Source organism: Diprion similis, chromosome 12 (genome assembly GCF_021155765.1).
Source record: "Diprion similis isolate iyDipSimi1 chromosome 12, iyDipSimi1.1, whole genome shotgun sequence".
Taxonomy (NCBI): Eukaryota; Metazoa; Arthropoda; class Insecta; order Hymenoptera; family Diprionidae; genus Diprion; species Diprion similis.
Window position 1 is genome coordinate 12,685,952 of NC_060116.1, and position 20,603 is coordinate 12,706,554.

The 20,603-nt window shown below is 41.4% G+C and overlaps 1 protein-coding gene across 3 annotated transcripts in view; it reads right to left on the reverse strand.

Moving 5' to 3' along the window:
* The window catches only part of LOC124412915 (RNA-binding protein Musashi homolog 2-like), a 133,294-nt gene extending 116,312 nt beyond the window's left edge, over positions 1-16,982 (reverse strand). The window contains exons 1-2 of one of the 3 annotated variants that reach the window (XM_046893133.1): positions 12,293-12,408; positions 11,909-12,058 (exon numbers count right to left, since the gene is read on the reverse strand). In XM_046893133.1, the coding sequence (XP_046749089.1) occupies position 11,909 (1 nt within the window). In that variant the 5' untranslated portion in view covers positions 11,910-12,058; positions 12,293-12,408. Of the gene's footprint in view, positions 1-11,908; positions 12,059-12,292; positions 12,411-16,727 lie in introns of those variants that run through there. The other 2 variants (XM_046893131.1, XM_046893134.1) reach the window with 2 other exon arrangements.
* Positions 16,983-20,603: the final 3,621 nt, after the last annotated feature.

Here is a 20,603-nt window from a genome sequence, read left to right on the forward strand (position 1 = left end):
TTGAATCAGACGGTCTCCCTTTCACTTGGAGGTGCCCACGGGATCCGGAAATCCCGGGTCAGATTCGCGAGAGGGTGAACCGAGTGTCGTACTTTCTCGATTTACGGTTTCATAAGGTTCCTCGAGTTTGGCCGTAGGCCCCTCATCATCCCGGCGTTTAATTACTGTAATTGGTCCCGCGAATTTCGTTGCGCGTAAGTAGCATCCTCAAGAATATGGGATGCGCGATGGATGCAGTGGAGGGATGGCAACGCAAGCTTCATATCTCGTACGAAGCTGTACGTTACGTCTATAATATTGTATAAAGCCAAGTTATTTGCAGAAGAGTCTGAGGTGTACTCCGTTAGTAGTTTGTGAAATTAGCGAGGACTTTTACCGTCAATTAGCCACTTCAACATCTCCACCGGGACGTGGTAGCGCGCGAGCGAAATGGATGATGAGCAAAAACGGGTGGAAAACAGAAAGAAGATAAAACAAAAAAGCAGAAAATAAAACGAGGAAAAGTGCTCAGAAGTTTTGTTTTCAACTTCTCCGGCTATGCCATATGCACCTACATCCTATCTCGGACAATGGCGATGCCAACGCGTATAATGTCGGCTGGTGATCCTGCAGCCGTGCACCGGCCAAAAGTTGCGACGACATAGTCCAACGGCAACCAAGCCATTCAACCAGCCGCCCACTCACGCCGTTCAAATCCATGCCAAAAGTGTGTCACCACCCATTGTAACAGTAGCGCACAGAGGCAATTCCGATAATGAAAAAGCTACGCAACCGAAAAGTAGGCACCCAGCATCTCTCGTTCCTCTGTATATCTTCTCGTTACCCTCCACTATTCCCCTCGTCCTGCAACTTTCCTATATTATCCAAGAAATCACGTGTGGCTTGGTTATGCGGAGTTTGCTGAGTAGTCAGTCGTGAAAAGCTTTGCAGTTAATTATATAGCCAAAAACACTCAGAGGCAGACGTATTTTTCCCACCGACAAAGGCGAGGCGCATTCGATTTTCTACTCTCGTCCGTTTCGGTTTTTAAAATCGCAAACAGCTGTTCAAAGGTGCAACACTGAAGTTTGAAGATTACACATCGCCGAAACGGTGATGAGAGGCAGACCGAGAGAAAAGGCAGAGTATATTGAATTTCGTTTCATTAGCGCGACTTTGCAGGCCTCTTATTATACAATGTACAATGTACATATACTATATACAGAAATACAGACACTTAGAGAGGTCGTGAAACGGTGAAAACGTGAAAAACGTTCGAGTTTTCAGTCCAACGAACGTACCCACTTGCTTCGAGAGATTCTTTTGATCTCATATTTTGGCTCGTTTCTCGGCGTGTTTGCGTACTTCGGGTAAGCATATTGAGACCGGATTCCCTTATTCGTCCTGGGCCTTCGCACAAGAATGCGAAAGGATGGAGCTGCTGTGCCGTGTCTGCAACGCGATCGCCGAACTAACCGGTTACTCGTTCTCCGGCCGGAAGCTCGAGAGGAAATTGAGCAAAAGCTATTTCAATAATTTTTACGTCTGGAGCGTATCGATGCCTGAGGCAAGAGCCTGGTTGGGTCTACGGAACGGTAGAGCTTCCGCAGAATTTATATTAGCGACGCGAATCGTATTAAAAATTTAATTCAAACTTTCCAGCTCCTCGACGCTTTTCGATTCCTTTGTCCGTGTAGTATAGGTATGTATATATATATATATGTATATAAGTTTTTCTAATATCCGTGACCAGATATTTATAGGTATAATCTATAATTATTCTAAATTTTGCTCTTCAACTAACGCGCAGCGAGAAAATTGGTCTCGTATTTTTCACGTCTAGTTTTTTTTTTCATCCTTTGCTTCGTTTCATTAAAAAAAAAAAAAAAAAAAATCTCTCCTCTTTCATCTTATCGTTTTCCAGCTGTTAGAACTGCTCCATCAATTGCAAAATCTTGTTAAAATGCTGTTAATTTCGAAAGAAGATTGAAATTGAGGTGAAAAGAGGTTTAGTGAATACTTCGCGGTAATGAAAATAATTTAAAACTTATTAAAAATTTCAACGAAATTCGGCTTCCATACAGAATCTATCCGCAGTTTATAATACCTAATTCGAAAGAGCTCGACGGCTATTTACTCGGTATACAGGAGAAGGTTTCAACGTCAGTCGCTGCGGAACTGGCTGTTCGGTCTGCGGCTGACTATAAGCGTCGGTTCGCGGAGAGGAAAGCCCGTCAATTTATGCTTCGACGTTGGCAGCGGGTATAAGCTATACGAGTATTGGCAAACCACTCTGCAAACAAACGATCCTTGAAATTAGACAGCGAAATGAGGAGCTGCCGGTCGCTCGCAGTCGAGTTTCAGATTCCCGAGCTCGATTTTCCAGCAACAAAAGCGTTTTCCTCCCCTCCGTTTCTCATTTGAAACATTTTTACTAATCCACGTGACGTATATGATGTATACAAACGCGGTAAATTTTATCATATTCAAGAAAAAAGTAGGCGCCCGCGTTTTCCGTCTTCTTTCTCATTCGACTTGAGAGATATTTGAAATTCAAATTGAGTTCAAAGTTAATATCGGCCGCGTCTCTGCGCTCTTCTCAAGGGAGCCGAGGATTGTACACGCAATTTTTTCTCTTCTCTTTTCTTCCTTTTCTTTTTCTTTTTCTTTCATCATCGTCACCTTTACCTCACCCCTCTCAATTTCTGTTTCGTTAACTACTTTATTCGACCCCCGATCCCCCTCCGCGACACGGAACAGGGTTGATTAATTAACTGAGTCAACAGCCGGGACGCGACCCTCTGACCTGCGGAGTAGTCAGGAAGTGCGAAGCCTCCGTTAACGGAAACGTGCCGAAAATTCCACGAGCAAATGGTAATTGGTCGGTAGTCAGAAATCAACCGATACCCAAAAGTGTCAACGAGCCTGACGAAGGGTGCAGACTGATCAGGCTTGATCTCATGCACTTCGTTAACACCATCGATCTCTTCACCCTGCGCGACACTCGGGGTAAACGTAGATAGATTTTCATCGAAAAACCAAGTGGTGAAGAAAGGAGAACGAAACGGTGGTAAAAATTGTTTTTATTTATTGTTACGCGGACAGAATACAACTACCGTGACAACATTTCAAATTTAAACTCTTTTCTGACGTGTTTTTATCACCACCTCGTTCTGAGATATCGTTCACCCCCCATAACGTACTGCTGCTTTATATATGCACGAGATATAAGATTCAAAATATTATTTACTACCAAGTTTGGTCCTGCACGAACCTCTTAAAAATGATATATCAAGACTTTGCGACGAGTTTATACTCTCGCAGAAAACACAAGCGCGAATTATGCTGTCAACCTTCAGATTCTCCGGGGGGTTGTATATTTTTATTTACCCTCCGTACCTACTCTGGGGATCTTCCGAAGATTCTGAAAGCGAGATGATCACCCGCGATTGCGCGTCGGAAGAGAATCTCGAGCGAGAAACATGCAATAGATCAATTCCTGTTGCGCCAATTTATTGGAAACTTGCATAGATTAATGTAGCAGAACCGCGCTGTGGTCTTATAATTTTCACGTCGAATCTCTCTGTCCACGCAGTACTGTAGAAGCTAATGCGATTAGAAATGAAACAGAATTGATAGATCGATCGTTTACGTTTGATTAAACATCATGCTGATTTTCCTTCAACAACTGAGAACCGCAGAACTGAGAATTGATCGATTTTGACTGACGTTTAGATCTGGGTAAGTGATATTTTGGTTAAACGAGTAAATATTTAATCATGCCCATCCAGAAAATATCCGTCTAACATATTTGACATATTTTTCTTTTCGTCTCACGTACAGTTCCCCTGACTAAAAGTGACAACTTTTCTACAAGATGCGCAGAGAGTCTGGTAATTAGAAAGAAAAAGAAAATGTCACAATGCAACTGATTGAAATAGAACAAAAATTATTCAGATTTAAAACGTGTAGATATAAGAATTTGATCTAGGCGTTTATCGATTTTACAAGCGATCTAATGCATGCATTTGATTCATAGAAAAATAAATACTTATAAATTATATAATCGCGAAAGTCGTTTGGTTAAAAATTACCTTGAAGTATAAATAACTTCTTAGCATCTGGTCAGCTGTACCGAATCGATTTCTTCGATGTGTTATTTTCAAACGATCGAATTATGACGGATTGAATGTATAACAAAAAAATGTGATTTGTATAAAAATAAGTTTATAGTCCAGCGCAGAAATTGTGAGCAGAAAAATTTATTCAAATAGTACGTAGAAATCGAATTCTCGTCGTTATACTTTCTCAAGTTGCAAAATTTAAACGCCGCTTTCGTAACTCACAAAAGTTTTTCCAATTCGGTCATTCTAAAATTACGCCTTTGCCAATATCCACATATACATATATGTATGCCTACATAAATTTATACATATAAATATAAATATATATATATATACAGACACCGATACCCACGCAATATTTAGTGATCTGTAACGCGATACGTTTCTGCATAGGAATAACCAGAAGAGATCGCTCCATCAGTCAGCCAGTAATTGTTCTAGTTCCACGGTACATGCCCAACTTTCTCGAGGGTTCCTTCCCGCTTCCCCTCTTCCCTCTTGCCCCCATCATCCTTCTCTCTCCTCTCTCCTCTCTCCTCACTCGTCTCTCCTCGGACAAATCGGAGGAAAAACAACAATACAGTGGCAATGATGAGCCATAAGGAAATAACGACACGTCGCTGGTTCAGCGATAGACTTCAAATGGTCTTTAAATTGGTTGAATAAACGACTTGAGGGCGTCTTTGGCCTATTTCACGAACGGCATACGAACGACACGGCCTTTGATTGTGAGTCTCTGCAATCGCTGGACGCGAGGCCAACTGGTAACTGAATTCGGAACATCATTCGCTGTATGGTATCTGTTACGATTCAAATTTTCTACAAACGCGAGAGAAAGTCACACCGTGACAATACAATTGAGTCTCGCGAAAAATGTTACAGCAGGAATAAAAATGGAGCAGAAAATTGATTTTTCAAAGTAGATATAATATCAAGTGTAAAATAACCAGATTCCAATATTGTACAAGATTTCGAATAGCTTTTTAATTTTGACGAAAGTTTAATGACAAGATTAGACTGTCCTTACGGTTAAAATTTTGTCAATCTATAATCCTGTGATTAATCTAAATATGCTACTGGGTCACGGTAAACGACGATTTGAGCCCAGCGAGCGCCGTGCAAGAAGTTCGTTGTGGCGGAAAAATGACGAGAATTAGAAACAACGCAAATGTGAAGACAAAAATCCCTGAAATATGTACAGAGGTAAAATTGTTCGGTACAAGGAAGGGATAAAAAATTCAGCAAATTTTTTACGCGCGAGAACAGAAAGCAGGAAAAACCACTTCGGCGATTACGATTTCTTTCGGTCCTTGCAACATCGGCAAAAAAAAAGAAAAAAAAAAAACTTCACTGCGTTCGTAATAGCTACATGAGTCGTACGTTTTTTGGGCTGAATCATAGAGTGAATTACAAGTTGATTGATCGCGGTGTTAAATTAAGCGAAGATGATTCTGAGAAACGGTGGAAAAGAAATACCTCGTAAGACGTGTGAAAAATGCGCGGTCTGCGGAAAATAGGAAAACTTACACCTTGTATCTATATACATAGTGCGTGGAGTTGATTGAATGTCGAAGCTTAAAACACGATTAAAAAAATTATTATCAGGGTGAAACTTTTGTCGGTAAAATTTTTTTCAACTACTAACAAAATGCAGAGACTTCGTTAAAATCGTTAAGATGAGTTTCACGCGGATCGAAAAATCGGACGTGATAAGCCAGCGGCAGATAAATGAGCGACGATATTTATCAGGTAATGATTCGATGCATCAAAGATCAGTGACAGCAGTCGATTCCACAGGTGAGTCGACGAGCAGGAATTAAGAGATAATTGGAACGTTTCGTTTGAATGTTTATATCGATAAATAAATATCGATATAATATATATAGTTGTTTTCTATACAGTTTCGTTCGCGCATTGTATGTACGTGCAAAACGAGGACGTTGGGTCCTCAAGGCTGTTATCATTTCGATACAATTTCAATTCATTGAACAATTGCTGACAATCGTATTATACGCGTGACGCCGATGTGTTGATACGTTGCGTTGATACATATGTATACATATATACGAGTCACGTGATGCATACATATGAATGCGTTAGAGAGTGATTTGTGTGGGCTGCATAACTCGATATCATGTGTATAAAAAAATAACCGGTGGCCTTGATGTTACGCTACGAAACTGGTTCAATGGAGTGTTAATCGTTAATCGTTTTCGTCGTCGTCGTCGTCGTCGTCGTCGTAACACGTTTCCTCCGAGTCTTAATTATATCACTGATTAGATTGGCGATCGTTCGGTTTCACATTTTTTACCATATGCTATGCCTTGTTTTCCATCCTTCCTTTTCCTCTCTCTTTCATTTTATTTCATTTATATTTCTATTTCCATTTTATTTTTATTTTTAATGTTATTGTTATTTTTATCTTCATTGTCTTCTCTCCTTCGCCACTGTCTACACTCTCCTCATTATGCTCACTATGCTTATGGTCTTTATCATTAATTAGTTGTTTAGGGCACTAATGTCCCTAATGTCTCCACTACGCTATTTTTTTTCTCTATAAATTAGCTTTATTTAGTAATTAAAAATTTTCTTTTTTTGTACAATTTGCTTTCTTTGTACTGGCGGGTCTCCACCCTAGTATAATGATAAACGGTTTATTCTATTTCTATTCCATTCTCTCTCTGATCCGCGTATTTTTTTAAGGAAAAATTTTAACTTCCTTACAAGCAAAAAAATTGATTTTGAATCGAAAGTTTCGATCATATATTTTTTTTTTTTTCCTTCTATTTTTCGTCGCTTGAAACTGCAAAAAGACTGACCCCAGTGACACGACGGCAAATTCCAGATATAGCTGATTGAATTATCGTGAAGCTGCCCAAGTTCGTGCCTTCTTTTTTGCGATAAGCTCTGCATGATCGAGCAACGAAACATTGGTCCGATTCTCAACTCGTTCTACTCGATTTCGCATCGCGAATGTTTGTAATAGGGAAATATCTTGTTTTTGAACCTCGAAAATATTCCAAACTTCTATGTAGGTAATTAAATTGGTTTAGTAAGAATTCAAAAAATGAAATTTCTTTTTAAAGGATTTTATCACAGATACATACATGCATACACAAATGCACTCGCATATTATGAAATCAGGCGCGCATTCAGTGAACACCGCTTTATGGGTTTTCGATAAATTCAGTCGCGCTATGACTTCGCCAGCTTTTGCATCTCTATATAATTCACCGTCGTGTGCTGCACGTGTTTGTGTTCGTCGATACACGCGGAGCAACCGGGGTCGGATGCATTTGCATATATATATTATATATATATATATATATATATTACGCATACATGTATATAATTTACATATACTTCGATAGATAGCCATGCAGGTTGACATCTCGATCTAGAATCTTCGATTCAGATTATATGTACGTATTACAGTTTCTCTCTCTGAACATATTAATTTTGATCAAAGAATTGAAAATTTGACGTTAAAGAATTCGGGATGATATAAACATTTCCCGAATAACGAATCAATCGCTATAGGCATACGTCGTTGCGGAGAAGAGCGACGTTTATCTTGTTCAATTAGCGCGCGTATTCCGCTCGAGCTTTAGCAACAGCAGCGTTTTACCCTTTGATCTAACAAAGCGCTTTTCCCCCGGTAGAGTCAGATCTCTCTCCGGTTTGGATGCGATCCTCGATCGCTCGTCTGTCCGGGGATCTCGGGACCAGATTTTCCGTTGATCATAAAAAAACGAATGTGCGGTCTGTCGGTGAGTAAATAAACCGTTTCATTTCTCACTTGCATTGTTTACTTCGAGCCGTCTATGTGCATGTGCATCGAATAGCACGATTAACTTTGTCCGGCTGCAGAGAACGACGGAATGTTGCGAACGAACGGATTTCTTTCTTTCAAAGTTATTCTCTAACCGTGTGCCGAGGTATGAACACTTTCGGTGAGTGTAAAGAAAAACTGGAATGCTCGATTGAAAGACTAAATTATCGAATTTTAAAATAAAATAAAATATAGAAAAACCATGTATAGAAGATTCGAAGTATAAGAAGTCGAAGTACAGAGAGATAAAATATGAAAAGGTCAAAATATAAAACGGTAAAGTCGAGAATCTGTATACGATTTTTAAAGATCGAGACGAGTTCTGACGATTCGATATCTTGGCAATTTACATTCTGACCGTTTAATTCTTTTACCTCTCCTTATTTTCTGCAGTAGTTATACTCACAGGTATAACCGATTCATATTCAGAGAGTGCCTGATACGCAGACGTCGCGTTGCAGGGAGGAAATCGAGCCGGTTTCGATCTCGCGATGGTGAAGCAGAGCTAGATCCGCAGATCCAATCTGGAGATAGGCAGACGAAGCATTGAAGAAGCGGAGTGGATGGCGTGGCAACGACGTTCCGGCTGTGTAGGTACCGGCGTTACTACTTGGCCGTATTAAACGCTACAGCATGTATCTGACAATCAGGATCTGATGCGTCTTGTCAGTGACGAGAATCCGGCCTCCGATATCAAACTGCAGGGTGAATGGCATCGGCAGCGTTTGATCGTAAAGTTAACGAACCGTTCTTACAATTATACGAGCTAAGCTTTTCTCCGCGTATAACCGAGTGACGGTTTTGCACGGTCGATACAGCGGACAAATTTCGATGGAAACGAATTCCGTTCTCTTCGTCGTTGAACATCGCGCGCGATGCGTTCTAAATAACGACAAAGAGCTCGTTCTTTTCCTCACTGTTTTACACTCGTGTCCATTTGCGGTTTTTTCAACGGCCGCATTGCGGTGGGTGTACTTGGCGAAGAGACCTACATTCGTCGTACCTTCGCCGGGAGAGAACTGGTTTGATGAAAAACGAAAAACGAAAGGTTGATACTGCAACAGTTTCCGCCCGTCATCATACAGCGAAACGCATTAAGTTTCTGAGAAAGGTTGATCGCTGCTGGCGCTGCATGCGCTCTTGTGCCGCTTCTTTGCTTCTGTGCCGCAGCAGCTCTCAATGCAATGCTCTTTCGCACTCTTGGACGATGCACTTTGGTGGTACGACTTTTAAAGCACTTTCGTGAAACACTTTGAAAAAAGCCTGCGGCGTAATCTATACGTATATACATATAACCGAGCTGCTGCCTTACCACTTGACCTGTCCATGTATTTATAGCTCTCAAGAATCAGGCAAAAAATGACGATGGACGGGTAAACGAATAAATCGAATGTAGGCGATACGTACGTTATACCGAGTACCGTTGACACCACATTTTTTGGCATTATTCCACATTATTATACATATAGGTATTATCTTGACACCGCGTTTATCGTTGCGCAATACCTTTCTCGGTTACACTTGCAGCCAAGCTCGCGCAGTGATTATTATCAAAGCGCTCTCTTCTTACTCTCTCTCTCTCTGATCGCGAGTTGCATGTGACACGTGAAATACTCTTATAATGTATGATCGTTGCTTTTATTTTCTCAATAAAGTTAAGCTCTGCTGCAATTCACGGATCACGCGCAGAGTTGAGGCGATACTACAAACTCAAACATTTCGCTTTTGGGGTAAAATTATATACGAAGAGGTGGTCACGATCCGACGATTTTACATAATTATACCGAAACATGCATATCTTGCATGAATGATAAGGATTTAGATATATTTTTATTGATCATCCGCGTTTGGAGATTATTAAATCATAATCAATATTTTTTAATCGAATGATATCATATTTTGATCTATCGTCGGAGAAGCGAGTTCTGTAAAACGGAGCATTTCCCCTCGAAGAGAAAATTTGACTCGCCGATGTATATCCTATTTTTTATTTTTATTTTTCTCTCATTTTACTCTCAATTTGATAAAGTTGAAAAATCTTACAACAATAAAAACGAACGAGTTATTTGGCTAAAAAACAGTGGCTTTTTATCAACGGATTAAAATCTATGCTGCCTGACTCATTTCGTTAATCCAGAATGAAATACGAGGGTGTTTCTTCTCGATGAAATAATTACAGAGTAAAAAAATCGCCTCGGTATAATATTTTCTTTAAATTTGCACGAAGTTAGGATCAGCAGCGCACGAACTCGGGTCACCCTAAAGACTGGATTCCGGCCTGAAAAGGTCAACGACTGCGATCACCCGGGATAAGCTAATTTTACATTAAGATTAGGTATGGATCCCAAGCGACGTGTTTACGCTGAGCTAAACTTATAAGGCGTTGGTCAGAATAGGATCGCCTTGTCCGGTTTAAAAATCGGCGTCGATTCTCTCTGGCGAGAAAAATTGCCACAACGTGAAACTAGATTCGTTTTACTAGAACAACGCGAATGAAATATTGATCATCGATCGATAAGTCTGTGCTTCAGTTCCTCGTCACGTGGCTATAGACGGCACGCGGAAACGAGCATTAGCTATCACGAAATAACTCTGCTTCGTTACATCAAATCATTGCGCATAGAATTTCTGAAATGGTACCGGGGCAGATGTCATTATCTAAATTTGTCCGAGCGTGCGTTAATCTCGTTTTGACTCTTTGGCAATCGACCGTTTATACCGGCTTTTATTTATAACCGTACATCCGCCCTTTGATCGTCCAGGGTAATGTATCGGTACCTGGACGATATATTAATTCAAAACGGAAGTTCCTAACGTCGTTCGTAATGACGACAACGTGCGGTCGAAAAATCTTTCGGTACTTCGTAATTTTCCTTTTAAAAATCGTGCAAAATGATTTTATCGTTTAATAAAATGAATAAACGATGTATTAAGTCTCCGATTTTTCTTCGATTCTCTTTCTCTCTTTCTCTCTAACCGCGAGGCGAATTCTACTCGGGTTCACGGAGGTCGCGAGGCCGAGATTCCGTCTTAGTGCTTAGGATTTCCGGTGCATATCAGCCATTCCCTCGTACCGTTTCTCGCGCCTCTTACCACCTCCACACCTAACGCTAATGCTCCTGGGAAATTGCGCGCAACGTTGTTGTTTCCTTTACGATTAAACTTGGCTCCGGTGTGTTCAACGTGGTTCTTTCACTTTTTCTCTCTCCGCCTCTATTTCTGCCTACACAAGAATGACAAAGCGAAAAATCTTTCAAGCCGGTTCGATTGGCAATCGTATCGCGTATCGCTTCGTCCTTGATTAATAGGACAGGAATTATATTCCAAGGCTTCAGCGCGCCAACGCGATTCTTCAAACAAGTATATCAGGTAGTTTCTCCCCTTTTTCTGTCCATTAAATTACGATACTTTTTCCAGAGATTAACCATCACACGTCGACGGATCAAACGATCGCTTTACGATATAACCCGCAGCGCGCGTTTCTTCCTACGCATGGAAATAATCCGAGAATGACGATGAGAAATAAAAAGCAAACAAACTACAGCCAAGTCACGGGTGTTACTGGAATTAAAAGACAAAACGACAATCTTTTAAAATCAATCACGCGTCTCGATCTTACCTCAACGATTATCATTATTCAAAATAACGAGTAAACTTTTATCGGTCATCAACCATCAACTCCCCCTTGCAGCATCGAATAGATACAATCGATTCTTGCACTGTGGCAGCGATTCAAAATCGTAATAACATATATAGGTATACACACGTTTAATTACTCATCATGCCCCACTGAACAGGCTTCTCTCTCTCTCTCTCTCTCTCTCTCTCTCTCTCTCTGTCAGTCTCTCTCTCTCATTCTTTCTAAATCTTTCACTCTCCTCAGCCCTCCGTTTTTTTTTTTTTTTTTTTTTTTTTTTTTTTTTTTTTCAAATTTATCATGTCAGACGTTACAAAGAAGAGGTGAATCTCTCACTTCTTTATATTGCGTGTACGATATAGCGTCTGGCCTATAGCTGGTTGCTGCTACTGCTGCTCTGAGGGCGAAGGTGTGTTGCTGCTACTACTGCTACCGCTGGTGTACCACTCACTGCTGCCGGTTGCCTTGTGCCTGGGTTTCTGCTCCCTCAACACACGATGCGAGAGCCGTGACAGCGTGACAGTTCGCACAGGTGGTTCACTTCGAATCAATATCTTTTCATTTTTTCTTTCCCTCTCGCCTTTTATTTTTACGCCTCTTCCCTCAACCCTCTATAAAACTTTTCCCCTGCCCCGTTTCTCCGGTAATTTTTATCCCCCTCCCCCTTTTTTCTCTTGTCGATCAAATTCAATATATTTGTATTTTCTTATATATACTCACGTCAATTATACACCCGGTGGATAAATTCAATTCTTCTGCACACACGTTTTCAAAATTTGCGTCAATACTGTCGTTATTTCTATCATTATTGTTATTATTATTGTTGTTGTTGTTGTCGTCGTCGTCGTTGTTGTTGTTGATATTTTTATCTCAATATTAGTTTGCTTTATTATTATTATTATTATTGTTATATAACTTGTTCAAATCACCCCTCATTCATGATCATTTACAATCGCCCTCCTTTTCGCTATGTAAACTGTATCGGACGCGTTCGTTCTTTTTTATTATATTTTATTTTTATTTTGAACACTCAAACTATACGGTAAACACGATGCCGCGTACAATATAAAGTTGTGATGTATTATAGTAGGTATAATAATAATACCAACGCACAAATTCGTTTATTCAATTTATCGTACTTATTTTGTTTTAAATACGTTGTTCAATTGATTAACGACCGATTGATATTCATTGTTGCTGTTGTTGTTGTTGTTGTTATAATTATTACCATCGTCATTATCATTATCGTTATTACTGTTATTGTTTCATATTATTGTTATTATTATTATTATTATTATTATTATTATTATTAATACAACTGTATTAGCAAATTGAAATTTTTTCCGCAAACCAAGTATTACAGGATAAATCGAAAAAATCTCCCACGTAAATTGTTTCTCTAAACAATTAACAATTCACAATACACGTAATGTATATTCATAATTCGCACGCCCGTTTTCCAATCACCTGATTTGTCGTCGAAGGGGTGGTTCACCCGTTGTCTACGACGATCGGCTTAGGACTGAACGCGGTTACCTCGCGTCCCGCGCCTCCCCCCTCGCCCTCTTCCCCCCTTGACGGTTTTCTCTTCTCCACCCTCCCGCCCCTCGCCACCCTCCCCTCTCCATCTCCCTCCCCACGTTTTACCGTAGCGTCGCGACGCATGCGCTCGTGCAGTTCGCAGCGGCGCCCGTTACTCCGAACGCCTTCGACGCGGAGGCCGCCGGTATATCCACGGATTCCGGGAGCCCACCTCCTCCTCCTCCTCCTCCTCCTCCTCCTCCTCCTCCTCCTCCTCCACCTCCTCCTCCCGCCCCTCGTACTCCTTCTCCTCAACATCTTCTATAATGCGCCGGCGGCGGGGCGAAATATCGGCGTATTTATAGACGACGAGGATTATTAACGACGATTCCCACTAAATATGCGATTCCGGACGAAGCGGGGGCGGGAAGAGCAGGGCACGGATTGTAATACTGATGCGCCACCGGCGAGAATGATACATACTCCAATTTGTTTATCTTGTTTTTTTTTTTTTTTCAATTTTTTTCTTCTTTTATTAATTTGAAACTGAACATTCTTATTTATCCAGTAGGTTGGTATTGCCTTTAATTTTATTTTATTCAGGGGATTAGTTTCATTCATATTTTCTACTCTTTTTCTTTTTCTTTTTTTTTTTTTTTTTCTCTCTTTATTCATTTTAACAACGATACTGAGAATCGCAGGCCGTAATCGAAGTGTTATTATATCCATTATCATAACGCGGAATAATAAGGGTGCATGCAGGCACGCAGTGTCCGGAGGTTATTATGCATTGAAGCAGCTAATCTTGTACACTTATTTCAAGAGAACAATGCACTTCGCTGTAATTGTGATTCCGGAATCGAAAAAATTCCATGTTGTTTTGTTACTAACACCATCTGTATCCATCGATTTATAAAATTTCTCTCGCTATAGGCAGAGACAATTTATCTCAGTGTTCACGAGCACGAAAATTAATCATGCAGCAGTGATAATGACGAGAATCCATAGAAAATGAAAGAACTAGGCTGCGTGATACAGGCCATTATTATTATTACTATTGTTCTTATTATTACTCACTATTTAATCGGCAAATCTTGCCCCTGGAAGTTTGTCCTACACATATACTTATCGCCGAGGGTTTCTCAATCTGTGCGGGATAAGGAGAAGCCTGAACGTGGCCTTCCGCACCTGCCGCTATGTACAGGAATACAGAAAGATCCCAGATCCCGATGCACTCGGTGCGCTTCGAAATCCACTATTAATGTCTGAATTCACCTACGGCACCTGCACCGCGTTGTATAAGCAAGCTGCATCGAATAGGTGCATACCTACGCTCTTGACGGTGTACCAAAAACTCCTATGCAGGATGCAGAACCTTTCTGCATGGTCGATAAAAAATTCAGTCTAACCGTGGAAAAATCGGAGGTGACGAAGAAGAACTTTGGCGGAGTTCTTTTCGATTAGTTCTTTTTTTTATTTTAGTTTTTCAAGAGCTTATTAAAAATATTGTGAAAATCGATCAGAGAACGTCTGCCCTGATTTCGTCGCCTCGCTGCTGCCTGTGAATCAGACGGCGATGAGGTACGAATTATACATTGCATAAGTCTGGAATTATATAGAACGAGAATGCCGATTCTAAGTTCGAGGTTTGGGTCTCTGAAGGTCGGGAGTTTTGAGCGGCCGCCAGGCGCCTGCAGCTCTCACATTGTGAGAGAAATAAACCGGCTCGTTATCTCGACGAGCTTCGCCCTAACGACGCAAATCATACAAACGCGATTTACGCTTACTTTCCGTTTTTTTCACGCACCTTTTTGGCGAAACCGCGGAACAAAAGGAGTGCGCTTACGCTCTTCCTGCGTTTTGCAATTTGTTAACACCAGATATTTTCATTCTTCAGGCCATTTATAGCCAAATGAGAGAAAAAAATTTTGTCTTATACGTATATACACGTTCGGGTATCAAAAAGCAACTTATGGGTTATCGCACACAGTCAACGACGTCCGCGTATTTTGCTGCACCTAAAGGGACTTTTCCTCGCCCCAAACACGCTACGCCGTCGGACCGTAGTTCGGTCCCAAGTGGACAAAAACTGGCTGAGGGTTTGCCCGTGTAAGCCGCGAGCCATACACCATTCGGCTACAGCGGTAAAACCATTGTGAGTCACCTTTGACCCGGATGGTTTTACCCCGTAGAGTTTTGGCTTCATTTTCCTCCAACTTTTTACCACCGGTCGCCATGAGCGGAAAAAATTACCCGGTATTATTCGGTATGATGTAACGCGTTTTGCGGCTTGCGAAAATTATTTTTGCGAATTATTGGCGACATGAACCACTTCGATATTTATCGATACTGCATACTGTATATACGTACGTTCTTTGTTTCGAAATCGGAAATAGATTGACGATTATAACAAAGTCGACTGTATGAGAAAAGAATTTGCCTCGACTGCATGAATTTTGAACGAGTCGTCTGACTAATGATATAAAACTCCGTGCACGTGATTTATATTCGCAACAATTAGAGGAATTCGTTAGAACCTTACACTCTAGCTACAAGAGGTCATTTTTCATTATTTGAAAAATGCTAGTTGATCTCGAGTTAACGATTGAATTCAAACAAGAATTTAGAATATGTAAAGCTGTTTGAAAAATATCGATATTTCTTATACCAAAAAAGGAAAATCCGTATCTGGAAAAACGCTCGATCTAATCAGAATTCGAGTCAAGCATTCCCTCCGAATCCTGCAGGCAGCCACAGCTGCACGACAACATCGCGTTGGTTCCAGAATTAGAACATCGAACTACTGTACGGTATTTTAGCCGAAGTTGTCCTAGGCTCGGTGAGTGGAGCCCGAGGCTCGCGGCACGGCGAAGAAGCATCTTTCATCCCGTGCTTTTTTTTTTCTTCTACCTCGTCGTCTTCATTTTCCAACGGCATCTCCGTTCCTCGACGATGTTTTGTCTGCGTTGAAAACAGAGCCCGAAACCGAAAGACGAGAGATCTTCCTCCTCCCCCTTCTCCCTTGGGAACGGTTTGATGAATTAAACCGCCGCAAATACGACCCTCCAAATTACACCGACTGATAGTCTGAATCGATTCAAAGCTACTCTCTCACCTCCGACTTTAGTGTTTTTCCACAACTCGATTTTCGGAAGTTTCGCTATTTCCTGAACCTTTCGCAGGCATACTTGTGATACGAATATGAGATATATACCTACTCCGGCGCGGCAGGTGTCTTAAAGTAGAATTACACACCTTATACCACTGCGTCTGTAATCTCTTACGGTTTAAGTTTACCGTCTCTTAATACTCGACGTTTATCTCGTTACTCTCTGTCACCTTCTTCACGTGACAGACGATAAGAAATGGCACGCAAGCGATCAACAACTGCTTTGCGTTACATTGGAATTTTCATTTTCAATACGCGCGATCCAGTCTGCCAGAATTTTGCAAACTTCATTTACATATTTTCGATTTTAGGAAGTGTGTAATATATTGAAGAGAATTTCCAACCTCGGCGACGCTCGCTCCTGAGAAACGGAAATTAACACACTTTCGCTTCCTTGGTTCCATCCACCCACTTGATGATTCTCGCTCTGTCTAACGAACAATAGTAGGTATATAACATACTCACACATGTCTGCGTACAATGAGACTGACCCACGCGATTCTTCATAGTTTACTAGTCCGCAGCTGAGAACTGGGTCGGTGTTTGTCTTATTTTCTCCGAAACGCGATCGCGGTATTCAAGAAACACTTTTGAGCTGGTCACCTTTCTTCTTTCACAACTTCACTCGCTTCAAAACTGAATAACCGAAACGCGCAACACTTGTTAGTCACTTTCGATACACTTTTGCACAATACGAAAGAAGTTAACGAGTCGAAACAAAGCCAATCACCGACACTCAGAAGCCGAGCTTCGTTCCTCGAAAGCTCTGATTGCGTTCGTGATCAGCGGAAGATTGACGAGTTACATACACCACACCGCACCATAAGGACCATACCAGTCCATCGCACCTTATGGAATACGAATCGAGCCTGACCCTCGGCAGCATAACAAACAACAAAAACAAAGCACCGTACACAAGACACAGAGACTCGGAAACATTGACACTCGACTCGACGCGAACAGCGTGATAGACGCACGCGATCTAGCGACGCCTAGATCTCGATCCTGTAGTCGTGTCGAGTATCCGATTCCTCAACGATTGACCGACCATTCGAAACACGTCGTCGCTCGAGGCGCGGGCGGTTTTCCTTTCTCGTCTGACTGTGTAAGGCACGAAGGAGTATCAGGTAATTACACATTTTGTGTGTGTGTGTGTGTGTGTGAAATATATCCTCTGCTTTAGTGCCCACTTTGGGAATGCCCGGTATCGGCTTTGGAGAACGGGACGCGATATCGTGATGCCGTTTGTTTTTAGTATCGGTAAACAGAAGCTCCGCAGGTGGCGCAAAACCGAATCCATTAATGACAAATTTCGAGTGGAACTATCTCTGTCTGTTTATTGATGAGGAGGTAAACTTCCATCGTGAGAAGAGAAAAGAGATGAACCTTGGGTTGAGGGTACCTACGGGTATTATCCCTTCGTTTTGTGGCTAATATTTGTTGATTTCAATCCGATACTCATATATCAATATCAATAGCTCTCTGAGGTAGAAAAACAGCTCGAAATGGCGAGCGGATAATGCAATACCAGTGTACCTACGATGTAGTATAATGGCAGTATGAAGTTATTTCACGTATTTGCGTGTAATTTGATTTGAGCTCAATTAATGGAACAAAATGACGCAGCGTCGCGATGTATGTTGAATAATTTGACGATAATAATGATCGTCGATATTCATCTAGCTCCTCTCCTTCAGGGATAATGATTAGTACAGAATTATAAGTTACGTGGACGATATTTGAAGAGATTTTTTTTTGCTCCGATAACTCAACGCGCCTTCGCATTAATTCATCTCCAGGCGTTCGTCCCGTTGGCAAACACGTGTTTTTTCTTCACGAAGAGTGAGTTATTTATTGCCTAAGATATTCGAACGGGAATGCGGACACATGTTATAGAGCCAGCTACCTAACGTTGGAAGGACAGAGGAAAACCGAGGAGAAAACGGAGGAAAAAGGAATGAATTGGAGCATTTGGCGAATCAATAGGCGAAAAGGAATTCAATACGCTTCGAATTTAAAATTCTGCACCATGCTGGTGTTCCCTGGTATAAGTTGTATGGGTGTATAAAACGGGGAACGAAATAACATCGCCGTAATTCAACCGGTTAGTCGGTCTGTTTACCCGAGTGAGAAATAAGCAGGTATTATTCATCGTTCTTAACCTTCATTATTCAACGCGTCAAACGCCACGTTGTAAGGAGAAAAAAAAATAAATAAAAAAAATAAAAATGCAAAAAAGGTTACCAAAAATTTTATTTGGCACGCGGCTTCGTTTCGCGTAGCGACGAGTATATTTACGCACGATTCAACCGTGTTTCAAATGTCCGTCCGTTAGCTTTGATAGACGAATATCAGCGCGTCAGTATTTTCGTGTAAGAAATATAATTCGCGAGTATAATGTTCGAGATACCTGATGTGACAACCCGTTGATCGAACACAATCCACACAGTGGATGTACGTAACGGTAAGATTTGCAAATTTTATGGCGTTGCATAAATAAGTTTCGCAGCTCGCGGCGAACGAAAAGAAGGAAAAGAAGAAAGACTAACGAATCGAAAAAGAAGATAAGGCTATCGGGTTGAGAATTCCGGTTGGACGAGATGATTGAAAAGCAACGGTTAAAATGTGGGAACCAGCGTATCGCGAACGGCTCTGCAAGTGTCTGTAATCGATAAGCTGACGGTTGGGACGAAGTCAATCCATGGAAATTTCAACATCACTTTAATCTTGACATATCAGACCTGTATATTTGCAGCTCGATTAAGTTCAACATTGATCAGTTTCGTACAACTCGATAAAACACGCGAAGTTCCTTGCATATCGTGATGTTGCGCCTGCTAAAGTTCGAGCTTTGATTTCGAATTTAGCAGGTCTTTTTTCTCGATACAAAAATGTGAAAAACAAGGAAACTACAAAACTCAAAATGCCCGTTAACGGTTTTCCTACCGCGATTAAAACTTGGCATAACAAACGTCTACGTTTCCATGTTATTCAAAGACCTTTTACCAACGATAAAAAAAAGGTTACTCTGCTTCTGCACTTAAACGATTCACACTCACCGCGAGATGCGTGTGTGTTTTTGGCACGGTAATCAGTGATAAAATTGATCGCTCCCGCTTGACGACTTATTAATAACCCGCAACCCAGTGCCTGGTTTTCAGGTCAGCAATTAAGCTCGGTCCATCCGAAGATAAAAAGCGGTTGTTGAACAGAAGGTCGAGGATCCGAGTTGCTGGTAGGAAGTTAAACAGAGTGCCTAGACTGGTTGACCGCTAAACCACGCTACTGATCATTGACCGAGAGCTGAGGTTTCTCCGAGTCCATGTGCGGTCCGGATCACAACCGAGCCCGAATAACTCGCTTGGATTGTGTGCATCGCGATGACGCACAGCAAGCAGACAGCGTGGATGGGATACAATGAAGAGGAGTCGTCGGTTCATTCACACCTGGTGATGGCCTCCGTCGTATACCTAACCTACCCAGTGCGTACAAACTCGACTCACTCGTCGTCAATATTCACAATGAAATGCTGTGTCTACACCGAGCTCGCGGAGACTTTTGAATTATGCATTCATCCGGCGACGCCGGGCCGCTTTACATGTGCTTACGTGCTCACGTCTGTTCAGCTCAGAGGCCACCGAAGACGATTTCGCTTTTTATCCCAGGTCAGTTGGTCGTCTGGTTGATACCGCTAACCGCGTGAAGTTTGGCCCCGAATTTCGTTTTTCTTCTTCATTCACTTTCAATGTTTATACGAGGTACTTTCCCCTTGGGCATTTCGAGAAGCTGCTGCCTGTACACTGTGTTTTGCACATTATCGTTGCTACCACCTTCGGTAGAAGCAACTTACGAGGTTTGAACAAGAAGTCGTATTTTTCACCGCGATGGAGAAACGAATTTTAAGCCAAGATTCTTGAAAGTTGGTGATGTTTTTTTTCAACGTGATATTGAAGTTATAAGAATTGCTCTGATGAATATTCTCGCAAATTGGAATATTGTGCATGGAAATATTTTGGGAACTTCGTTATTCAGGATATTCTTACGTTTTACGTGCTCCCTGTGATTCCATACGCTGTGCGCGGCCCGTTTCAATCTGTTGTCACCCATCGTCCAGGGTGCAGGTTCTCTTGGATATTCAATTGCCTGCTAACGAATAGAGAGTGAGGCATCAATTTTAAATACGGACTTTTAAGGGGATCTACATATCAGCACCATCTGAGCCTAGTCTCGTGTTTTACGCTGGGAATGCAGAACTACGAAGCGTAAAATAATCCGATTGCGACTATCAAATTGACCGCAGATTCCATTGCTGAACACCGTTAGAGATAAGGATTCAAGTCA